At 39.5% G+C, this 23668-nt stretch overlaps 1 protein-coding gene across 1 annotated transcript in view; it reads left to right on the top strand.

The window, feature by feature from the left end:
* The window catches only part of PIBF1 (progesterone immunomodulatory binding factor 1), a 223918-nt gene extending 202955 nt beyond the window's left edge, over window positions 1–20963 (top strand). The window contains exons 17-18 of the mRNA XM_081084193.1: window positions 11112–11285; window positions 20672–20963. Of these exons, the coding sequence (XP_080940319.1) occupies window positions 11112–11285; window positions 20672–20722 (225 nt within the window). The 3' untranslated portion in view covers window positions 20723–20963. The remainder of the gene's footprint in view (window positions 1–11111; window positions 11286–20671) is intronic.
* Window positions 20964–23668: the final 2705 nt, after the last annotated feature.

Here is a 23668-nt window from a genome sequence, read left to right as displayed (position 1 = left end):
ACTCAGTGAATGTTGATTCTTGTCCTTTCTCTTCCTCTCTTCACACCTAAAAACTTTATATCCTCCCCTTGAGGTAAAGAGACATCCTAGCATGAGGTTAGCCTACATGCTGGGAGAGGTATTTAGATGGAAAGACAGAGGGACTGTGGAAAGCAGTGTGCAGCTCTGGGTACTCAGGCTATTCTCTAACAGTTTTGCCATGTAAAATCTATTTTGTCTAGTATTTAGACTATAGTGCATTGGCATTCAAGGTATAATTTTAATTTCATCAAAAATCATACATTAAACACTGTGCTGAAATTTGCTTTGATAATGTAAAATTCTTATTGAGCACTCTATAGAATAGATGATTGAATTAAATTTACATTTTCTTTTAAACTGAATTGTGTTAGATATGATAATGGTATCTTGGCATTATTTTAAAACTTTATCTCTCAAAAATCTCTACTAAAGTGTTTATAAGTGAAGTGATCTGAGATCTGAAATCTGCTTTAAAATATTTTCCAAAATACTGGTAAAGAAACAGATTTAACAATGTTGACAAAACAATCTGCCAGTTCCTCAAACAGTTAAATATGGAGTTGCCATGTGACCCAGCAATTCCACTCTGAAGTGTACACCCAAGAGAAATGACAACATCCACACAAAAATTTGGGCATGAATGTTTAAAGCAGCATTATTCACAATAGCCAAAAGGTAGATACAACCCAAATAGCCATCCGTTGATGAATGGAAAACAAAATGTGTGATAGCCATACAGTAGAATGTTACTCGACCATAAAGATGGAATGAAATGCTGATATATGTTACCACATAGATGAACTTTGGGAAAATATTATGCAAAGTGAACAAAGCCGGTCACAAAAGACCACATATTATATGATTCCATTCATATGAGGTGTCTACAACAGAGAAGTCTACAGGGACAGAAAGTAGATTAGTGGTTACTTAGGGGATAGAAGTTGGGGGCAAGGTGGAATAGAGGAGTGATAGCTAAAGGAATCAGGATTTCTTTTTGAGGAGATAACATATTTTAAAATGACTACAGTAATGGTTGCACATGCCTGTGAACATACTAAAAACCATGGATTGATATACTTTAAATGGATGGCTGTATGGTATGTTAACTATATCTCAATAAAGCTGTTTTAAAAATTAGAAAAATGTTGATAATTGTCAAAGTTGAACAATAGAACTAAAGATTCAACATGCTAGGCTCTCTTCTTTTTGATTCTTTAAAAATGTTCATAATAAAATGTTTATCAAATACCCTTTTTAGGTGAAGTTTAAATGTTATATGTATTGTTTTAAATATGGTAAGTTTTGCCCTTCCGGCATGGCTCAATGGTTGAGCATTCCTCGACCTATGAACCAGAAGGGCACATTCGATTCCTGGTCAGGGCACATGCCCAGGTTGTGGGCTTGATCCCCAGTGTGGGTCATGTAGGAGGCAGCTGATCAATGATTCGCTCTCATCGTTGATGTTTCTATCTCTCTCTCCCTCTCCCTTCCTCTCTGAAATCAATAAAAAAATATATTTTTTTAAAAATATATTTTATTGAGTTTTTACAGAGAGGAAAGGAGAGAGATAGTTAGAAACATCGATGAGAGAGAAACATCGACCAGCTGCCTCCTGCACACTCCCCACTGGGGATGTGCCCGCAACCCAGGTACATGCCCTTGACCAGAATCGAACCTGGGACCTTTCAGTCCGCAGGCCGACGCTCTATCCACTGAGCCAAACCGGTTTCAGCAATAAAAATATATTTTTTAAAAAATAAAAAGAATTAAATATGGTAAGTTTTCACCTTGCATTGCCTCAAGTAGAAGTGCTACATAGAATTACCTGACTTGTAGCCGAAACCGGTTTGGCTCAGTGGATAGAGCGTCGGCCTGCGGACTGAAGGGTCCCAGGTTCGATTCCGGTCAAGGGCATGTACCTGGGTTGCGGGCATATCCCCAGTGGGGCATGTGCAGGAGGCAGCTGATCGATGTTTCTCTCTCATCGATGTTTCTAACTCTCTATCTCTCTCCCTTCCTCTCTGTAAAAAATCAATAAAATATATTAAAAAAAAAAAAAAAAGAATTACCTGACTTGTTAGTCATGAAACTTTGGTATTGCTATATAAAAGCACTTACATTTAACCTGCAGTGGAGCACATAGTTTGCATTATACTTGTCAGAGCTATTTTCATCAAGAAATGCCATCTATGTGTCCCCTTGCCAACATCTTTGCAGAGTTTACAACTTTCAGCAATTTATTGGCATGAACTATGCAATACTGTTAAGCAGCTGCTCTGCAGTTGAGCTGTTTTAATAAGCACCACTCTATGCAAATAGTTTATATAAATGGCCAAGCCATGTGCTTTTGGATTCAAGACAGCAATATATCTCTTTCATGGAGATTATTTGTACAACAATCATCATCATCATTATCATCATCTGAAAGTTTCATAAGAAAGTTCTTGCCCTCGACTTCTTCAAGTTTGAAGAGTAATTATTTTACTACAGTGTTTCTTGTTTTGTTTTGTTTCAGTTTTAGCCTAAGTTTCAATTATATGATTAAAATTAAGTCTACAATTATTAATTTTAATGAGTGGTTCATTAATTATTGAAGTTACTGTAATTTTCCTATGTATTTGATATGCTAGAATTATAACACATATACTATTAGCTTTTTCAAAATGAGTATAAAGGCATGTCAGAATTAATGAATATTATTGTTTTTAAATCACACACTTAGTATACCATTTGTGCTTAAACTATTCATATGCGTAAGAAGCTTAAATAAAACACCTCTGTACATGATGATGAAAAGGAAGTAATAAATTTTTTTTGACATTTCACTGTATTTAAGTCATTAGGGGCCCAGTGCACAAATTCATGCACCTTGAAAGAACTGTGGGCCATGAGGCTGCTGTGGGCACAGGGATGAGTCATGGCTCACCCTCCATGCCCCTGCCCGGTCCCTCCCATTGCAGCCCCCAGTCCCCTGTCTGCTGGTAGCCCCACTCCCGCTGCCACCGCTCCCATACACTGACAGCCCCCTCACACCCACTGATGGCACAGAGCGATTGGGGCTAGCCATCAGTGGTGCAAGTGGAGCCATTGCCAGCAATGGGTACGAGAGGCAGCTGCTGGCCCCAGTCACCCCTCAGGAGAAGGGGGAGGTGGAGAAGCCCTCAGGGGCAATTGGGGCCAGCAGCCACTGCTCACCCCCGCTGATGACGCTGAGCAATCAGGGCCGGCACCAGGCACCAGCAGCGAGTGCAAATGGCGGCTCCAGCGCCAGCAGCGGGTGTGAGCGGGGCCAACGCCAGCAGCAGCTGTGAGTGCATGGGAGCAAAGAATTTTCAGTAACCACCAGAGGCTCGCCCCATGACAGTGACCAGCACCCGCCTTTGGTTGGGCACCCCTGCTCACCTGCTCCACCATCCCTCCATGGCCAATGCCCGCCATGTTCCACACTCTGCCGCCTGCTGCCAATGCTTACCATGTTCCACACGCACCCTGGTGGTCAGCGCACATCATAGCAACCAGTTGTTTGGTTGTTCTGCTGTTCGGTCTCTTTGCATATTAGGGTTTTATACATATAGATGTTTCTAAAGCCAGACCCTCCTTGGCAGCTGGCAGTCTCTCAGGTCTAATTGGCAATCAGAACATAGCATAACACTATTGGTCTTGTAGGTTTTATTAATTTCAGTTATGTGTGTTATACCAGACAGATCTGTATAGGCATCTTATTTTTTTAAAGAGCTGCTTCATATATAAGTGTCTATAATAGCCCAGCCCTTCAGAGTGTAATTTGAATAAATATTATCTATTTTCTGTGAGTTATCCTAAAAGTTTTAAACAGACAGACCTCATAGTTTTAAAAAAGATTATTATTTACCTAAAATGTGCTAGCAGCATTTTGGCCACCCATAAAGCAATATACTTCTCAATAATCTTAATTTTGACATTTGAATAACTAATGGGAACTTTCTACTGTAAGGGCAAGTGTCCCATCAATCAGAATTCGTACCTTAAAAAAAAAGGCAGGTCTTCAATGGAATTGATAGTGATATAAAATGTTTGATATAAGCACTACTTTTATAAAATAAGGTTATCTGAAAATCATGCCCTGTAATTTTTTAAAATAAAAGGTCAATTATGGTATAAAAAAAGAATAAATGAATATTATTGTAAATCAGACTTTGTTATAGAATAGTATTTAAAGGTGTCTAACAAGTGATAAAAAGAAAAAGAGGATTGGGCATGGTGCTTTTTCAGTATTTGAATTTTACAATGAACAAGTAATGCTTTATAATTTAAAAAAAAAAAAACAGGAATTTTAAAATGTATTTGGAGAAATGGCTTCAAACCTGCTGAGTGATTTGCTGGGGATAGGCTAGAACTGTCCAAATGAAGAGGCTCCGGATTAAGACATTCCACATTTTTCCTTTTGGAGAAGAAAACCTGTATTCTGCCTGAGGACCCTAGAGTAAAGTCTACTAGACAGATTTTCTTGTACACACGTACAGATATTGTACTCTTTCATTCGGATGAATGGCCCATAACAGCAGAAAGAAAACATTTAATCTGCTCATTCATTCATAAGTTGGAAGACACAACCAAAGACCATCAGAAAATGCAAGAAAATTAGAATAAGAAAAAAATCAGAATAAGCAGGGAAACTCCCCAGAGGAAACTAAAGAAAATTCTGGAGCAGGAAAGAACTTACAAAGTATTGTAATTAGTTTCTTCAGAAAGATTTGAGAAAGTAGTCTTTTCATAAAACAAGAAACAGTGGGAGACTCAAATGGCACTAGGCACTTTGGGTTCCATCTAGTGGGGTTGGAGGGGGGTGTTATATCTCAGGACCCAACCCTGATGTACCACCACAGGGGTGTGGGTTGGGTTGGGCAACCTCCCCTTTGAGGAACCTCAGGGTTGGTTTAGTGGCTGTATCAAAGTTGGTACGGCCTCATGCTCACTCTGGCTTCAGGCTTCTTCAGGAGGTTTAGGCTTGGCTGGGTGCAGAGATGGGGGAGAAACTAGTGGTGATTTCCCCTTTTACAAAGCCTTGGGATTATAGAGAGTCTGCTTTACCCCAGAGGAGCCTCAAGTTCATGGAGATGCTGATTGTATCTGTTGCTGCAGTCTTTTCATTCAACCCTATCTGGAGAAGTGCTCAGAGCCCTGGGTCAAGTCAGAAAAAGGCCTGCATTATCAGCCCCCAAAAGATAACCAAACAAGATTAAAACACAATTCATGTAAAAAGAAATCAATAAATAAACAAACAAACTAATAGTGGGGGTAAAAATTTGTGATATTTTAAAATTTTGCTAAAATCATAACATACAATGAAAATCATGAAGTTACTGTATTAAGTAAAATGCCAATAGAAGGATGTGAGCAAAAGTCAGTGAATTCTCCTAAGACTTAGAAAAGGTAAAAAGATGGAAGTTAAGGAATAGCTAAACAATATAGAAGATTCCAGAGAGAAAAAAAAATACGTTGAAAGATACAGGAATCAGCTTGACATCAGAGTTCTCAGAAATTTGACTTTAGAACAGAGAAGTAATCCCATCCAAGTTCTGAAAGAAAGCACAATACTTCCTTCCACAGTACCCTCTCTTGAAAACATGCTAGACTGTATGCCATCAAATAACAAAAAGAGAGAGGCATGAAATAATGGAACTTGCCAAGATGTGCAATAAAAATAAATTTCAGAATTACAACTGTGCAGCAGCCTTAAAAACAGTCAAAATTGATTCCTGTAAACATTATGATTAAGAAGCTAGATAGTCTTAGGTAATATTTTTTAAAGAGCATATATTATTTCATCCATTAAGGGGGAAAAGGCAGAACTCAAAGAAGAAAGGGGAATAACTATAAGAAAGTCAAGATTGAAATAGGGACTAAAATAAATGGCATGATTTTGAGCCCCTATCTCTAAGAATATAGCCAGAAAACACTTCAATCATAAAATATTAAAATACTAGAACATTGGTGCATGAATGAATAAAAAGACCATTGGAATAGAGTTTAAAAGTCCAGAAATAAACGATACATTTATGGTTGTTTAGTATATGGTAAAGTTAGCATCTCAAATCAGTGAGGAAAAATTTGTCTATGCAGTACCTAATGTTGTTATTACAGAATAGCCATGGGGGAAAAGATGTTCAATCCACCACACTTATCACCAGAGCCCAGGATAAACTTGAAACAGATCAAAGATCTAAATTTTTGAAAAAGAAAAGAAAAAGAAACCATAAAAATAACTTGAGGAAAATTGAAGAAGAACCATGGAAAAGGATATAAAGTTGGAAACTGACATATTCAGCTACATCAGAATCAGAAAGTGCATAGCAAAAACAAAAAAAGTGTAAATAAAGTCAAATAAAAATTAATTGAAAAAAAGTGCCATTCATGTTACAAAGGGCTGATATCTCTAACATATAAAGAACTCCTTGAAAAGTGTAAGAAAATGACCAATCACCCAGTAGGAAAGGAAATATCCTTATATATATGAAAAGCTGTTCAACCTCACAGTAGAAGAAATGCAAAACAAACATATACAAAAACTTATCAGTCTGGCAAAAATCCAAAAAGGTAACACAAGCATACATTTTATCAATTAGGAAACTGAAGCTCATTGAACCAGAGTAGATTGTCTGTATTTACACAATTAATAATAGAGTCAGGAATGGCTGTGTCTTTGACTTCTCACCCAGTACTAACATATTTCCACTACATGTGCTTGGCTTTCTGTGTGTTCAGTAGATGATGGTATTTTGGATACTGTTTGATCTATTTGATGTTAAAGTGGAATTTTCTGTTCTCAAATTTACCATTAATATGAAAGGGATGATCTATATGATCAAACATAGTAAAACTGAACAAGATTGTTCTACATTTTATTTTCGTACCCATTGTATTACCCGAACAGGAATCTTACAGAAACTTGTTGCTTTTGAAATGTTCCTTACCTGGGTTTCACAAACCATGCTAGCGCTGTTTAATACTATCAGTGAACAAAAGTAGTGCCTTGAGCCTGGCTAGGGTGGCTCAGTGGTTCAGCATAGACCCATGAACCAGGAGGTCAGGGTTCGATACCCAGTCAGGGCACATGCCCAGGTTGCTGGCTCAATCCCCAGTGGGTGACATGCGGAAGGTAGCCAATCGAAGATTCTCTCTCATCATTAATGTTTATATCTCTCTCTCCCTCTCCCTTCCTCTCTGAAATCAATAAAAATATATTCAAAAAAGAAAAAACAGTGCTTTGACAGCACCCTAAGTTTGGGTGATCCTCGTCTGGATAAAGCAAAGACATTTGATTTCTCTTCTGTCTCCTACTTCAGGGACCATCTCTTTCCTATAACTGTTCCTATACCAGTAGCAGAGGGAAGCCAAAGAGAAACAAAAGATGGTCTTCTCTAGAGCACTTAGGGGTCAAACCCTTTGCCTAGCACACATGCAACTTCTTCCTTTTCTTCTTCCTTGTGCTCATTGCCTCCCCTCTCCCCCCTGCAAGTATGATCCCCTTTTCCTTATTTATCTGTAGACTAGAGGTAGGTAGAGGGGAAATAATCTTTTCCTTTTTTAAAACTTTCATACCAAGATAAAAAAAAAAAAAAAAGTTATGGCCACTAAAGGGAGGTTGTTTCAGGTAGAAATTTTCTTTGGATGTGCCGAGAGACTGTCATCTCCCTTTCCCTTCTACTTCTTGTAGTAAGTAGAACAGGAGCTGAAAGCTGCCATAATACCAGGGCTGTTTAACATTACTGGAAATCAGTGATCATTCACTTCACTCTAGGGGAGCATATAAATGAAATAACATACTCTTGAAAGCAAAAAGAGCCTTCAAAAGGCTCAAATATTGGCCAAGTCTGAGATGTAGCCATCCTCATTTGCACTGGCCTAGCCAACCCCAGTACTGCAAAAGGAGAAAGAAGATTCCAGTGCCATTTCTTCCAGCTCCTCGCTTGGCCCTAAGATTTATTAAGCTCCGTGGCTTAAACTCAACAGCTCTGTTTTTAAATACCCACTCAAGCTAGATGGTTCTAAATAGAACTAATGACAGCCAGAAAGAAAAAAAGGCCTGTGGGAACTTGCTCTGACACAGAGCTGATGTCTATAAACAGATTAGTAAAAGGGAGCAGAACATCTTTCTATCACCGTAAGTTTGTGTCTTGGCATGAAGATGAAATAAACAGCCTCCCCCTGTTCTACATATAATAAAGGAGAGTTTATTCTGTCCTCTGTCCATATGCTTGTGTTTGATTGGATCAATTTAGTGATTAATCATAAATATCCACTAAGTAATGTTAGGTGCTAAAAGTTCGACTATAGAGAAAAATAAAAGACAAAATAGACTTGGAAGAGGGAATGAGTGAAAATTTTTTACCTGAGTTCCTTAACAAGTTCAGATAATAATTCTTAGTCCAAACAGCAACTGGGTAAAGCTACCTCCATTTTTCATTTGGAAGACAATAGGGAATAACATGGTTACATTCTGAAGATGTTTTCAACTTATTATTTGGGCTGCTGATTAGTAAGCAAGAAAAAAAATTTGGCCGAAACTGGTTTGGCTCAGTGGATAGAGCGTCGGCCTGCGGACTGAAAAGTCCCAGGTTTGATTCCTGTCAAGGGCATGTACCTGGGTTGCGGGCATATCCCCAGTAGGAGATGTGCAGGAGGCAGCTGATCGATGTTTCTCTCTCATCGATGTTTCTAACTCTCTATCTCTCTCCCTTCCTCTCTGTAAAAAATCAATAAAATATATTAAAAAAAAAATTTGGACTCTTTTATTCCCTCCCATCTTCATATAAGATTTCAGAAGGAAATTGTATAGTTTACTAGTAGAAAAAGTTAAATGCCTAAATAATTTACTCAACAAACATGTAGAAAAATTATAGTGGAATGTAACTATGCCAATGGTTCCCAAATTAATCTGTCCTTAGAATCACCTAGAGATCTTTTAAAATGTTCAATGCTGAGGTCACTCCCCAACCCAATTATTTTACAATCTCTGGGAGTGAGACACAGGCTTCAGTCGTTTTTGAAGCTCCATGGGTGACTCCAATGAGCAGAAAAATGTAGCAACCATTGGACTATGGGATGACATTTATTGTTTATCATACTAAAACTATCAGTGACCATGTGTGTCATGTATCCTATTGTTCATTAATATGCTATTTTATACTATCTAATAAAAGAGAAAGATGGTAATTAGCGTAAGTCCGCTACCCTTCCCATTGGCTAATCAGGGCGATATGCAAATTAACTGCCAGCCAAGATGGTGGCCGGCAGCCAGGCTACTGACACGAACAGGAGGCTTGCTTGCTTCAGTGATGGAGGACTCCAGTGTTCCCCAGACTCCAACATTCCCCGCCTGCCGCTGCTTGGCTCTGAGCCGCTAAGAAACATTGTTACAAATATAGAAGCTAAACAAAACCCCAGAAACCTGTTTTCAGTCAGCCGGGATCTCAGAGCTGGAGTCGCAACAAAGTTTCAAATACAGAAAGTAAACAAAGCCAGAAACCTGCTTTCAGCAGTGAGGTCTCACAGCTAAAGCGGGCTCTCAGCTCCAGTGACAGCCATAAATCCAAGAATAAAAAAAAAAAAGGGAAAAAAGGAGCGATTGGGAGCTTCAGTCACCCACCAGCCTGAAAACAGCCCTCAGCCCCTCACCCAGACTGGCCAGGCACCCCAGTGGGGACTCCTACCCTAAACGGGGTGTGACCAGATGCAAACAGCCATCATCGCCTCATCCAGGCTGGCCAGGCACCCAAGCGGGACCCCCACCCTAATGCAGGACACCCTTCAGGGCAAACCAGCTGGCCCCCACCCGTGCACCAGGCCTCTATCCTATATAGTAAAAGGGTAGTATGCCTCCCAGCACCGGGATCAGCGGAGCCACGAGGCCTCCTGGCCCCTGGAGCAGCGTGACAGGGGGCAGCGTCCAAACCCCCTGATCGCCCTGCGGCTCTGTGTGTGACAGGGGTCGGGGCCACAACCTCCCCATCAGCCCTGTTCTGTTTGTGACAGGGGAAGGCGCCCCAACCCCCTGATCGGCCCTGCCCTGAGTGTGACAGTGGTGGCGCCCCAACCCCCTGATCGGCCCTGCTCTGTGGGTGATAGAGAGCTGAGCCCCAACCGCCCCCCATGGGCCCTGCTCTGTGTGTGATGGGGTAGAGCCATAACCTCCCCATCGGCCCTGCCCTGAGTGTGACAGGGTGCGGCGTCCCAACCCCCTAATCCGCCCTACTTTGTGTGTGACGGTACAGAGCCCCAACCCGCCTGATGGGCCCTGCTCTGTGAGTGACAGGGGGCAGCGCCCCAACCCCCTGATTGGCCCTGCTCTGTGCATGACAGGGGGTGGCGCCGCAACCTCCCCATCGACCCTGCCTTGAGTGTGACAGGGGGCGGTGCCCCAACCCCCCAATCGGCCCTACCCTGAGCGTGACTGAGGGTGACACCGCAACCTCCCGATCCGCCCTGCTCTGTGCATGACAGGCAGCGGCGCCCCAACTCCCCAATCGGCCCTGCTCTGAGCCTGACCAGGGGCTGCACCTAGGGATTGGGCCTGCCCTCTGCCACCCGGGAGCAGGCCTAAGCCAGCAGGTCATTATCTCCCGAGGGGTCCCAGACTGCGAGAGGGCACAGGCTGGGCTGAGGGCCCCCCTCCCCCCCGAGTGTACAAATTTTTGTGCACCGGGCCTCTAGTATAGTATAATTGTTTCAACTGTTTCTACTCCAAGAATAAAAATAAGTGTTTTGTTGGGGGGAGGCGTTGGGGTTTGTTTTTTTTTTCAATCTTTAATTTATTGATTAAGGTATTACATATGTGTAAAAATAAGTTTTAATGTCCATCCTTATTAGTCTACTAGAGGCCCAATGCATGAAATTCGTGCAAGAGTAGGCCTTCCTTCCCATGGCTGCTGGCACCGGCTTTCCTCTGACACCTGGGACCCGGGCTTCCCTCGCAGCCCCAGCTTTGTCCAGAAGGTTGTCTGGAAAGGTGTCCAGAAGGACGTCTGGTCTAATTAGCATATTACGCTTTTATTATTATAGATGTGCTGAAATCATACTTGCTGTTTTCTTCTATTTTCATATATCAACAGGAATTGGCGGCAATGAAGCAGATTCTCACTAATATGCGCAGTCAGTGTTCTGAGGACAGGTTACTTCTTACTAAAACGGAATCAAAAAATGTGACAGAAAATCAAAAATCAAAGATTTTGAATGTGCCTAGAGAACATGAAGATAATATATTTATACCCAAACCAACACTCTTTGTAAGTACAAAAAGAAAAAACAACTTAAAATTTTAATCTCTATTTTTCACTAAATACATTTTACTTAAATCTCTTTGCCTCTTGTTCATATTGGTTTTAAACTAATTTTAGTAGTTTAATGAAAGGGCCTAGAAATATCTGTATAACTGGTATACATATTCAGAAAAGGGAAGCTTTAATAGGATATTTATATATCCTATCTTATAGCTAGTAATTAGGTTTTATAGTTCTAGTTAATATGTTGGACTTGCCCAGAAATTAACCTTAATCTCAAATTTACCTCTTTAAGTCTCCAGGGACTAATTATAGGGGAATCAGGAAGACATGTTTATAAATGTTTATTTTATATAAGAATTGCCCAGCCAGTGTGGGCCAGTGGTTGAGCATTGACCTATGAACCAAGAGGTCAGAGTTCGATTCCCAGTCAGGGCACATGGCCCGGTTGTGGGCTCCATCCACAGTGTGGGGCATGCAAGAGGCAGCCGATCGATGATTCTCTCTTGTCATTGATGTTTCTGTCTCTCTCTCTCTCTTACTCTCTGAAATTAATTTTTAAAAAATACATTTTTTTAAAGAATAAAAGGGATGCAAAGTATCATCCAGCACCTTTTATTTGTAAAACAGTATATCTTTCTGTTTCCTCATAAAGTATGAAAACAATCATATTAACATTAAATGGAATGCTTATATTAGGTAGAAATGTATATGCCCAGAAATTAGTTAAAGAATAAGAAATTAGAACAATTTGAAAGTGATGTTTTAACAAATAGTAGGAATAATGACAGAAAGGCAATAGAATCAAAATAGTAACATTATTAAATATTACACTGTACTTTAGCATGGTTTCCCATGCATGCTTTAATTTCTCAGAAGAAATATATTTGCCATCTGAACATAGAGACTTGAAACCAGATTTTAACTGTGATATTCTGATTTAGTGAGTCCTCAGATCTTATTCTTTTTAAACTCCCTAGATGATTATAATAATCAGTCAAGTATGGGAGCTTCTGATCTAAGCTCTTTCATTATACATTCAGATAATGCTACTCAAGATCAATGAGGTGATTACATAGTTCAAACTTTTAAAGTAAAAAAGAAGTGGCCAGCCGCAGTGGCTCAATGGTTGAGTATAGACCTATGAACCAAGAGGTCATGGTTCGATTCCCTGTCAGGGCATATGCCTGGGTTGTGGGCTTGATCCCTGTAGGGCAAGCATGTCAAACTCAAAGGCTAACACGGGCCAATAAACAAGGTTTAAGTTTATATGTGCTGCAAAAAACAAAAGCTTCAATTTTCAAAGATACATAGGTTTATTTTGATAGAGACATGCTGACTACAAAGGGCTGAAATAAATGAGTAATTGTTAACATAAAATAATAGAACATTTTAATAAAAATTGATATTTTTTTCTTGAACATTAACTTACCAGACACTGAATAGCTACACAAATTAATAAACATAACGCAAAAATACCTATTTTTCTTGTTCTCCGAAAGCGAAATATTTCCTGTTGCACACACCAAACACGTCAGTCCAAGACTAATGGCGTGGCAATCGGCTGCTAAAATATTCGCTGCTAGTATTAGTGGTGAGAAACGGTGCGCCTGCACGTAGGGCGCATAAGGAAAATGAATGCAACATGATTATAGTAAGCAGTCATTAACGAACATTGTAGTTCCTTATTTTGTTTTAATATATATTTTATTGATTTTTTCACAGAGAGGAAGGGAGAGGGATAGAGAGTTAGAAACATTGATGAGAGAGAAACATCAATCAGCTGCCTCCTGCACACTCCCCACTGGGGATGTGCCCACAACCAAGGTACATGCCCTTGACCAGAACTGAACCTGGGACCCCTTGGTTCGCAGGCTGATGCTCTATCCACTGAGCCAAACCAGTTAGGCTGTAGTTCCTTATTAATTATTATGTATAACAAGATATTGTAAAACTCAAGTTATGAAATTTTATCAAAACGCCTCTTACATACCGTTATATTGGCTGGGCCGCAAAAATATTCATTGTGGGCCGCATGGGCCGCTAGTTTGACATGCTTGCTGTAGGGGGCATACAGGAGGCAGCCAATCAGTGATTCTCTCTCAACATTGATGTTTCTATCTCTCTCTCCCTCTCTGAAATCAATAAAAAAAATTTTTTTAAGTTTTTATTTTTAAATATATTTCATTGGTATTTTACAGAGAGGAAGGGAGAGGGATAGAGAGTTAGAAACATCGATGAGAGAGAAACATCAATCAGCTGCCTCCTGCACACCTCCTACTGGGGATGCGCCCACAACCAAGGTACATGCCCTTGACCAGAATCGAACCTGGGACCCTTCAGTCCGCAAGCCGATGCTCTAGTCACTGAGCCAAACCGGTTCGGCAATAAAAATGTTTTTTAATTAAAATTTTTAAAAGGACAGAGTTACAATCTAGAGTAAATAAGGGTAACTGTTGTACGAATCTATATGACAATAATGGAGACCAAGCTGACAGGATGGAGAAAACAGGCAGCCTCAGTTTACCAGCCTGGATACAAGGCAGCTATACGAATTTCTGCAGCTGCGTCTGTGGATCTTTTCCTCTAGTGATGCATCAGCTTCTTTTTGTTTCTCTCTCAGTTTCTGGTTATTTGTATTTTCCACTTCCTCATTAACTTGCTCATGGCTCCTTCCCCTGAGACGTTTCTGTGTACCTTCCCACATCTACTCTTAACACGTAGTCCTCCCTGTATTTTCCTGGAGCAAGAATCTAATTGGCACAGCTCACCCTTGTTGGGTGATATACTTTGTGGCCAGACTTGTGACGGGTATTAGCCAGCCTACTGAATGGCTGCCATTATAGTGAGCAGGGGTCACATGGCACCAAATAAAGCTGCCCAGGGCTGTTTATTCACAAGGATCATTGCCAGGCAAGATTTTCTTAGAAAGTTGGCTGTGATTGTGACAGACACTCTGATGTGTCCCTTATATTACAATCTATAGGAAGAAAGCAGATGGAAGACGTAGGTGTTAATGGGAAACATGGGGTCGGATGAAAACCACAAGATACAGCCAGAGACCTAGCCTATCACCCTCTGGGATCTGCTTTGCTGATCCTTCTCTGTTTTAAGCAATGAACTATTTCTTCTGACCCTGACCTCCCATATTTCTGACCTTAGGTTGTAACTTGATTCTGATATCCTGAAATCCTGACTCTAACTGGTACATAAGTCGTAGTAAGATTTCACCAGTACCTCAAGATAAGGTTATGCAGTGAGAATGAAATGAAGAAGAATCAAAATATTAAGTATTAATTGGGTAGTTTTATTTCCTTCTTTGCGCTTATCTATTTTTCTACAATAAACTTTATTTCTTTTATAAGAGAAAATGTTTTAAAAGAGGTACGAGTTCAGCTATGTCCTTATGAAAACTGAGAGATAATACTGTAAAATGGTCAAATCAAGACTATGTGGTGATAATGCAAAATTAGCCCAGCCAGTATGGCCCAGCGATTGAGCTTCGACCCAGAAACCAAGAGGTCACAGGTTCGATTCCCCAGTCAGGGCACATGCCCAGGTTGCGGGCTCGATCCCCAGTAAGGGGCGTGCAGGAGGCAGCTGATCAATGATTCTCTCTCATCATTAATGTTTCTATCTCTCCTATCCCTCTCCCTTCCCTCTCTAAAAAAATAAAAAATAACTGAAGAAGAATAACAAAATTGTTACATGAAGTGTCAGCTTATGGGTGTGAAGGATAATCTTTTTAATATGCTAATATTAAAGAAACACTACTGTTTAAATAGGTTAAAGAGTGGAATTACCAAGATAAAAACCAGTTAATTGTGTACATGAATTGATTTATTATGCCCAATTAATTAAACAGTCATCTATTAGGAGTCGGCAAATTTTTCTTTAAAGATCTAGACGGGCCGAAACCGGTTTGGCTCAGTGGATAGAGCGTCGGCCTGCGGACTGAGAGGTCCCAGGTTCGATTCCGGTCAAGGGCATGTACCTGGGTTGCGGGCATATCCCCAGTAGGAGATGTGCAGGAGGCAGCTGATCGATGTTTCTCTCTCATCGATGTTTCTAACTCTCTACCTCTCTCCCTTCCTCTCTGTAAAAAATCAATAAAATATATTTTAAAAAATAAATAAAAAATAAAGATCTAGACAGTAACTATTTAGGCTTGTAGCTACATACAATCTCTGTTGCATATCCTGTTTGTTTCTTTGTTTTTGTTTTTTTTAAATGTCAAATCCATTCTTAGCAGGCAATCCAAACACAGACAGACCAGGGGCCATAATTTGCCAAGCAGTGATCTCACTTACGCTCCTTGCTCAGCACTAATCAAGAGCTGGTAGAGGCTGAGAAGCTTCCAGTGTCTGAAACTTAGGATAGATAGTACCGTACTGATAAAATATTTAGAAATGAGGAATATGCATCTCATGAGAATAAGAAATCAACTTTCCAAAATCACTGTTATCTGCGTTGGAATTTATTTGAATTTAGCAGTGATTAAACGTAGGTACTGATGTAAATGAGAAACCACTGTGACATAGTCTATTAACAGGTCACCTGAATTTCAGACAGTCATATGACTGAAGGCAGAAGTTTATCTAGAAAGATTGAGCAGATCAGTGAACTTTAATTCATACAACAGACTATACTGCTTCCCTGTTTTACTGGTTATTGTGACTACCACTGAATAATCCCAGTGTTACTGAGAATGATAAACACTGCCCGCCATGGAGGGTGGTGGTTGTCCGATTATTGGAACCATATTGTTGTGTTACTGTAGAAACATTTTCTTTCACATTATGTAGGGGAAACTCTTGAATGAAGACTCTCATGAGACTTTATGTCCAAACTTCTATAGAACTGTGAGGCTTCTGTCATAGCAGACCAAAACAGCATTCATTCATTTATTTATTCAAAAAATGTTTATCGAGCACCTCCTTTGTGCCAAGCACTGTTCTGGGCAACAAGGATATAAAGATTTTTGCCACATTCTCACATTCTTGTATGGCTAAGAATTACTAAATATTCAAAAATCTAATTGTACTCAGTGTCAAAATTATGGCTATTATAGGGATCTGCCACTAAAGACTTTATTATTGTATGTCATTAATATATAAAGCACTTAGATTTTAAAATGACAGTAAAAATAAATCTATTCATTTAACTAACATTTATTGAACAATATGTTATGACTCTAAGGAATACACAGTTTATTGAGTGACTGATTCAAGTAAACAATTGTAAGAATGACATAACAAGTTAAGTATTGAAGGCTTTAAGTTCTTAAAAGGAACACCAAAAGAAGCCTGGATGTATCAGGGCAAGCTTCTTAGAGGAGGCGATTTTTGAGCTGAGTCCTGAAAAACAAATAGGAGCGAGCTCTTCAGGCAGAGAGAACATTAAGTGGGAAATACTGTTCATAGTTAGCACTTAGGGACTAAGTGCTTTCTGCATACATTTGCTCATTTTATTCCCTCGACACCCTCTGATGTAGGTTACTGTATCAGACAAGTCCTCGTACCAAATAAATGTCACATTCTGAAGGGACTGTTGACAAGCATCTGGAAACCACGTGAGGGGGAACATTTCAGGACTAGTAGCTGACGCTATTGTCACTCCTAGGCCTCAAGGTGCAAGGCGAGGGATCGGAGCCTTCTTATGGAAACTTTGGTCTCCTGTAAACGAATTTAGCCACTGCTAAACATGGCCAGGCAAAGAAGGAGCTCGGGAGTAAACATCACAGTTTCTTTCTCCTCCCACCTACAAGCCCATTGACTAAACCTATTTCAGAAACTAGAAGACACCACTGACAGCCTCCTGGGCACAAGAGCGGGTGGACAAGGATGGAGAATAGATCTGAGGGTACCCAGAATATCCAGCACAATTATTTTTTATTATCTCCATACTAGAGGCCCGATGCACGACATTTGTGCAAGAGTAGGCCTTCCTTCCCCCAGCTGCCGGCACCGGCTTCCCTTTGGTACCCAGGACCCAGGCTTCTCTCACAGTCCTGGCTTCGTCTGGAAGGTACTCCGGAAGGACATCTGGTCTAATTAGCATATTATGCTTTTATTATTATAGATTACACAAGAGATAACTGAGAAGTCATCAACTTTCCCAGGTTTGCAAATGAATGGATGAAGCCCGTTTCATCCCAGAACTTGTTCTTTAACCACTGTGCTGAACTGTGCTCAAGCCACAAACATCAAAGGAAGTGTGGCATTCGGGTACTTGCTGGGGCCAGACACTTTCCTGAGTGCTAAGATAAACATGAAACAAAATAAACCCTAACTTTTTAAAGGTTAAGTGTCAATATCCAGGAATTGTTTTCCACTGCTAGTTCAGTGGCTTAAGCAAATTGTTCAGTCTCCCAGATAAGCATTAAAGGCCTAATATGTGGCCCTTTGGAGTCATCAGGGAACTAAGTTACTTCTGCCTTTCTCTTCAACCATCCTTGGTGTGTGGCTTCTGTCCTCAGATTCACAATATGCTTGCTGTAGCCTCAGCCATCACATCTGCATTATAAGCAGGAAGCAGAAATGGGGACTATACCATCTCCCTCCTAAAAGCGTTTCCATAAGTTCTAACCAACATCCTATTGGCCAGAACTTAGTCACATGGCCATACTTAGTAGCAAAGGAGGTTGATTAATGTAGTTTTTACTTGGGTGAGCCCTTTACTCTTGTAATAAAATTAGAATTCTCTTATTAAGAAGGGGAAAGTAGATATAGGCCAGGCAGCCAGCAGATTTTGTCACAAAGTCTTAATTCATTTTTATATCCCCATCACTTGAAACAAGGAACTGGCACATAGTAGGTGCTCAATTGAGTGCTGTTAAACCAATCTCAACTACAAATAATTTAGTTGATGTAGGATAGTGTCAAGAGACAGGATTAGAGAAGTGTGGGCCAGATGCTAAGGGGCCCTGTATTCTAAATTGAAGTAATTAAAACATGACAGTGAAAGTGAGGTGCCCCCACAGTAACCTAGGGATAGGAACAAGCATTAGTCCTGTGGGAGCAGGCTATAAAATTAATTTTAATCAAAGATCTGAAAAGTCCATTTAGGAAGTAGAAATGCAGTTAATCCTCAGAACAGAGGTACACTTGTGGCAAATCTACTTCATTAACACATCTGAAGAAGAATGCACTGGAGGGAGGGTGGTCTGCAAGGGACCAACACAGATAAAAGGAATAGAAGAACTATCTGCCATTGAATTCTTGTACTGTCCTTTGGAGTTTTAAGGTTCCTTTTTAATATACAAAGTTTTATTTAGCTTCTTCCCAAACACACATAGTAGTAATACAACTTTTAGTATCAGTTGACTGAGAAAGTAGAGATGTACAAATTCTGTATACCCTTTGCTGTAAGCTGGACGATCTGTAACTTGGTGTGTAGAAGTGGCTTTTAGGTGTTGTTTTTTTTGTCCAGGAGCCACAATTAAGAAAACCATTTCACATCATGACTTAGTGAAGATCACAGTTTCTCAGAGCACAATTTAACCCCTACAATGGCAAGATACTCTGATATTTTGTATTCTAGTCTGTGTGGTGTTTTTTCTTTCTCAAATCTGGTCTTAAATTGATTTCCTTACCCATGGATTGAGAAGCTACAGTTTTCTTTCCTTCCAGTTTTATTGAGGTATAATTCAAGAGACCTACAATTTCACAAACACTGGTCTTTCTGTGACTGTGATTGTGAGAATCTTAGATTATTGTTGACTCACCTTTCTTCAGTCACCCAAACCTCTCAATCTGATTATAAGAGAAGTACGCAACTCCCCAATTTTACTCTGATTTTTCTTTATGGTCTGTGACTTAGTTTAAAATTTTTTTAAATAAGACTGGCAAAAGTAACAGGCATTCCTGGCCAAAGGACAATTACATTTCTCATCACCCAGTAATAAACTAGCATTCAGCTCAGCTACCTTTGAATTAATTCTCTTGGTAGACCGCACCTGGCCTTTCCCTATCATGGAAATTTCTTTCTCCTTTAATACTAAGGACTTTGGACTTTTCTTTCCAAGAAAGAACTCTGAAGTGTTCTAATGCAGTTTTGCATTTTAGAAAGATAAGCTTGGACAGATCGTGGACTATGAGTTGAACAGAGTAGAAGAGAAAGCCAAATCAGAGTTAGGAAACTCTGGCAGGAAGTAAGCCAGAAATGATAAGAGCCCAAGGTAAGCCAATGGGGTCAAGATAGGAACAGAATGAGGAGTTTAAAGGATATTCAGTAAAAGGTAGGGACTATTTAAAATGGATGTAGCAAGTGAAAAGAAGGAGAAATCTAAGATGAAAAAGAAAAGAACATTTCTGGTTGAAGTGACTGAGCAAAGTCTAGTACCATTTACCAAGAAAGAATATGGATGATTGAGGGTTCGTTTTGACATACTGAATTTTAGTTGCCTGTGGGGAACACCATGTAAAAGCATTTGTAGCTCAGATTAGAACTATGGTATAAAGGTGGCAATACGAGGAAGAGGGGAGGTATTTGGTGGTAACTGAAGCTGGCTTATTTGGTGGTCATTGAAGCTGGCCAAGAGCGTGGATAGGCCAAGAGGAGCTGACCACTGATGTCACTTCCAACATTTTATGTATCAACTATGGCATAAAATTATAAAAAACATAAACTTATAAGTATCATACTTACCTATGTGCCTACATACATATATGTATATATATTTAGGAATGTAGTCCTTTATAATTTTAAACAGATGGAAGTGGAAAAGCAGTAAGCTTCATATGTAACATATTGTCATATATAAACGAATGCTACACGATTATAGTAAGCTGTTTTGACTGCCTATGTAGTGCCCTGTATAAGGAGTTCTGGACACTTTGTTCTGTAAGTCTACCTCCTTTGCCTTTTTGTTACTACTCTGTACAGCCAAGCTCTTTGTACACTGGGATGATTGAGCAGTGAACCCCAGAAGTACTGTGGTAAATACTTAGCAATTCAGGAGATCCAAAGCACAGTGATTTGGATCTAGTCATTATTTAATAAATATTTATTGAACGAATGAATGAATGTCCATATATATAGATAGATGAGACATAAAAAAAAAGCTGTGTCCTTGATTTTTTTTTTTATAATTCTCTTTGAAAATAGAAACAATTCATTTGATACTCACTTCCGTAAAATATGTTAAATACAGGCTTTGAGCCAGAAATCACAGATGTGTATTTTTTCTACAGACATACCAGGTGGGAGATTATTTCTTACAAAACATAAAACCTTTGTCCCTAAAGTATCCTTCTGAATTAGGAAAAGTGATTATTTACTGTAATCTTACATAAAAAGCCCCAATGCATATTGGTACAGAGTTCTATGAATTGCCTTTCTTGCCCTCCTAGTAAACATTTTACTTAATTTTCTCTCTTTCTTTTTAACAGACCAAAAAGGAAGCACCCGAGTGGTCCAAGAAACAGAAGATGAAGACCTAGGTTTTGAATGGATTTGCTATACCGTTACCTACTCCCAAAGTTCTTTTTCTGATGAACAGAAAGTTTATCTTAATCATGTGCTTGCCATTTTTAAAACAATTAATATAAAATTTATTTTCACTGAATGTTAAATTACCAGATTTCAGCATAATAATCAATATGTATAAAATGCAAACAATAGGATACTTTAATACTTGGTTTTATCTATTTTGTTACAAAATAAATATACTATAGACTGATTAATTTGTAGCTTTCATCATTTTTAAGGTTTTTTAAATTGTGTGGCTCATAAATGTACAGCTGTTATATTGGTGAATATATTTTCTAACAATATAAATTTCAAGTTTAAATATCATAACACAAATACCAAAACACCTTCCATTTTTTTAAATTAAGACTTGCTTATGAAATCTATTAGGAAGCCCTTCAAGTGCTCAGTAATGGTGGTCAGATATCATGTATTTGATATTATATTAACCAATAAAATCTGGTAGAAACTTTGTTATTTCCCCTGTCCAGGTCAGGTAGCTCAGCTGGTTAGAGAATGTCCCAATACACCAAGGTTGCGATTTGATCTCCAGTCAGGGCACACACAGAATCAACCAATGAATGCACAAATAAGTGGAACAAAAAATCGATGTTTCTCCGTCTCCCTCTCTTCCTCTAAAATGAATTTTTTTTTTAAAATATATTTTATTGATTTTTTACAGAGAGGAAGGGAGAGAGAGAGTTAGAAACATCGATCAGCTGCCTCCTGCACATCTCCTACTGGGGATATGCCCGCAACCCAGGTACATGCCCCCGACAGGAATCGAACCTGGGACCCTTCAGTCCGCAGACTGACGCTCTATCCACTGAGCCAAACCAGTTTTGGCTAAAATGAATTTTTAAAAAAATTTTAAAGAAAGAAAAAGTTTGTTATTTCATTGGTCAAATTAAAATTTGGTGGAAAGGTCCTGGCTGGGTGGCCCAGTTGCTTGAACCATCATCAGTACACCAAAGATTGTGGGTTCGATTCTCAGTCAGGGCCCATACCTAGGTTGCCAGTTAGATCCCCAGTGGAGGCACATACGCAAGGCAGCCGACCAATTGATGTTTCTCTCTCACATCTCAGTACGATTTTCTCTCTTGTCATAAAACATACTCCATTTCTCATTCAAGAGATACAATTTAAAGGAAAAGAGGGCTGGAGGACGAGGGAGAGATTTATCAGGTTTTTCTCAATTACTACTAACATAGTGGCTGGATAATTCTTTATTCAGGTGGGAGTAAGGGGCAGTCCTTTGAATTGTGGGATAGGTAGCAGCATCTCTGCCCTCCACCACTAGATGACAGTAGCACCCCCTCCTCAGTTGTGATAACTAAAAATGTCTTTTGTCCCCTGGGGACAAAACACCCCCACCTAGTGAAGAGCCACTGGTATGCATCAATTATTATCTTAGTAGATTTGAATAGAGAATACTATCTGTTCAATGTGTTCTTTGAAAGTCACATTAGCATAGGCTATTAGTGAATGTGAGAGAACAGAAAAAGCCTTTGATAATGAATACTTGTAAATCTGTTTGTGGCCTAAAAACCCAAATCTCCTTCCCCTGGTTTCATTTGGGTATATCTTCTAACACTATATATGACTTTCTGCAACACAGGTTTGTTAAAATGGTCTTTCTCCAGCATGCATCTTAAATACAGGATACCCTGATTATTTCATTAAAACTAAATTAACTTGCCCTGGCTGGTGTAGCTCAGTTGGTTGGGCATTCCTCCTGTGCACCAAAAGGTTGCTGGTTCAATTCCTAGTCAGGACACATGCCTGGGTTTCGGGCTCAATCCCAAATTGGGTACGTGCTAGAAGCAGTCGATCGATGTTTCTCCCTCTCCCTGTCTAAAGAGCAATAAAAAATCTTTAAAAAAAAATTTAATTGGCAGACATAATTTATTTCCTCCTAAGATGCCAGAAGAAAAACATTTTTTCAACTCTACTAATCTAAAAGCATTTCATAAGTTAATTCAATCAATCCCATTTGTCATATCTATATATTTTAATACAAGGGAATAATGATTGAATATCCAGGTTAGAATATTTGTGTGGATAGGCATAGATGTAGGAAAATATAGAGCTAATTTAATAAATAAAAAGTACAGTGATAAAGAAATTAAGGAAGTCTTCCTCCAAATCCTTAATTTTTTTCCCTCTTTCCTTTTATTTCTAGAAATACTCTTCAAAAAAGTTTATTTTATTATTTCTTACCATAATAACTATTAATAAATCTCAGGGTTAGATTATGATATGAAAGCTTTTCATGATCCAGAGAATAAAAGCATAGAACAAACTATGGAATCTCAGAGGGAAGGCAGGGGTGAGAGGGTGGGAAGAGATCAACCAAGGAATTTGTATGCATATACAGTGGGGCCTTGACTTACGAGTGTCCCGACTAACGAGTTTTTCGAGAGCCGTCTCACGGCCGATTTTTTGCTTTGAGTTGCGAGCTAAAATTCGGGTTACGAGCCAGCTTCAGATACCCCACCGCTAGTTGGCGCAGCGAACATCACAGTGAACGCCACAACATCAGCCCAGCATCATGTGTCTCACTGGTTCACTTTAAGATTTGACATACGAGTAATTTGAGTTACAAGCTCCGTCATAGAATAAATTAAACTTGTAAGTCAAGTCCCCACTTATGCCTAACCCCTGGACGCAGACAATTGTGTGGTGAAGGCCTGGAGGAGGAGGTGGGGCTCTAGGAGTCAATGGGGGGGGGGGGGGGGCGGGGAGGGAAGGGGACATATGTAATACTTTCAACAATAAAGATTTTTTATTTAAAAATAAAGCTAGCTTTTCAGAAGACATTGTGAATTTTCAATTCAGATGCCCCTCATTCCAAAAAGTTTTCGCTGTTCCATCATAATAATCTGAACTATGTACTCTGTACTCCAAGCATGTCAAAT

The sequence above is a fragment of the Myotis nattereri genome (assembly GCF_964212035.1).
Source record: "Myotis nattereri genome assembly, chromosome: 2".
Taxonomy (NCBI): domain Eukaryota; kingdom Metazoa; phylum Chordata; class Mammalia; order Chiroptera; family Vespertilionidae; genus Myotis; species Myotis nattereri.
Note: the sequence above shows the minus strand (reverse complement) of the source record. Positions and strands in the feature narration are given on the sequence as shown.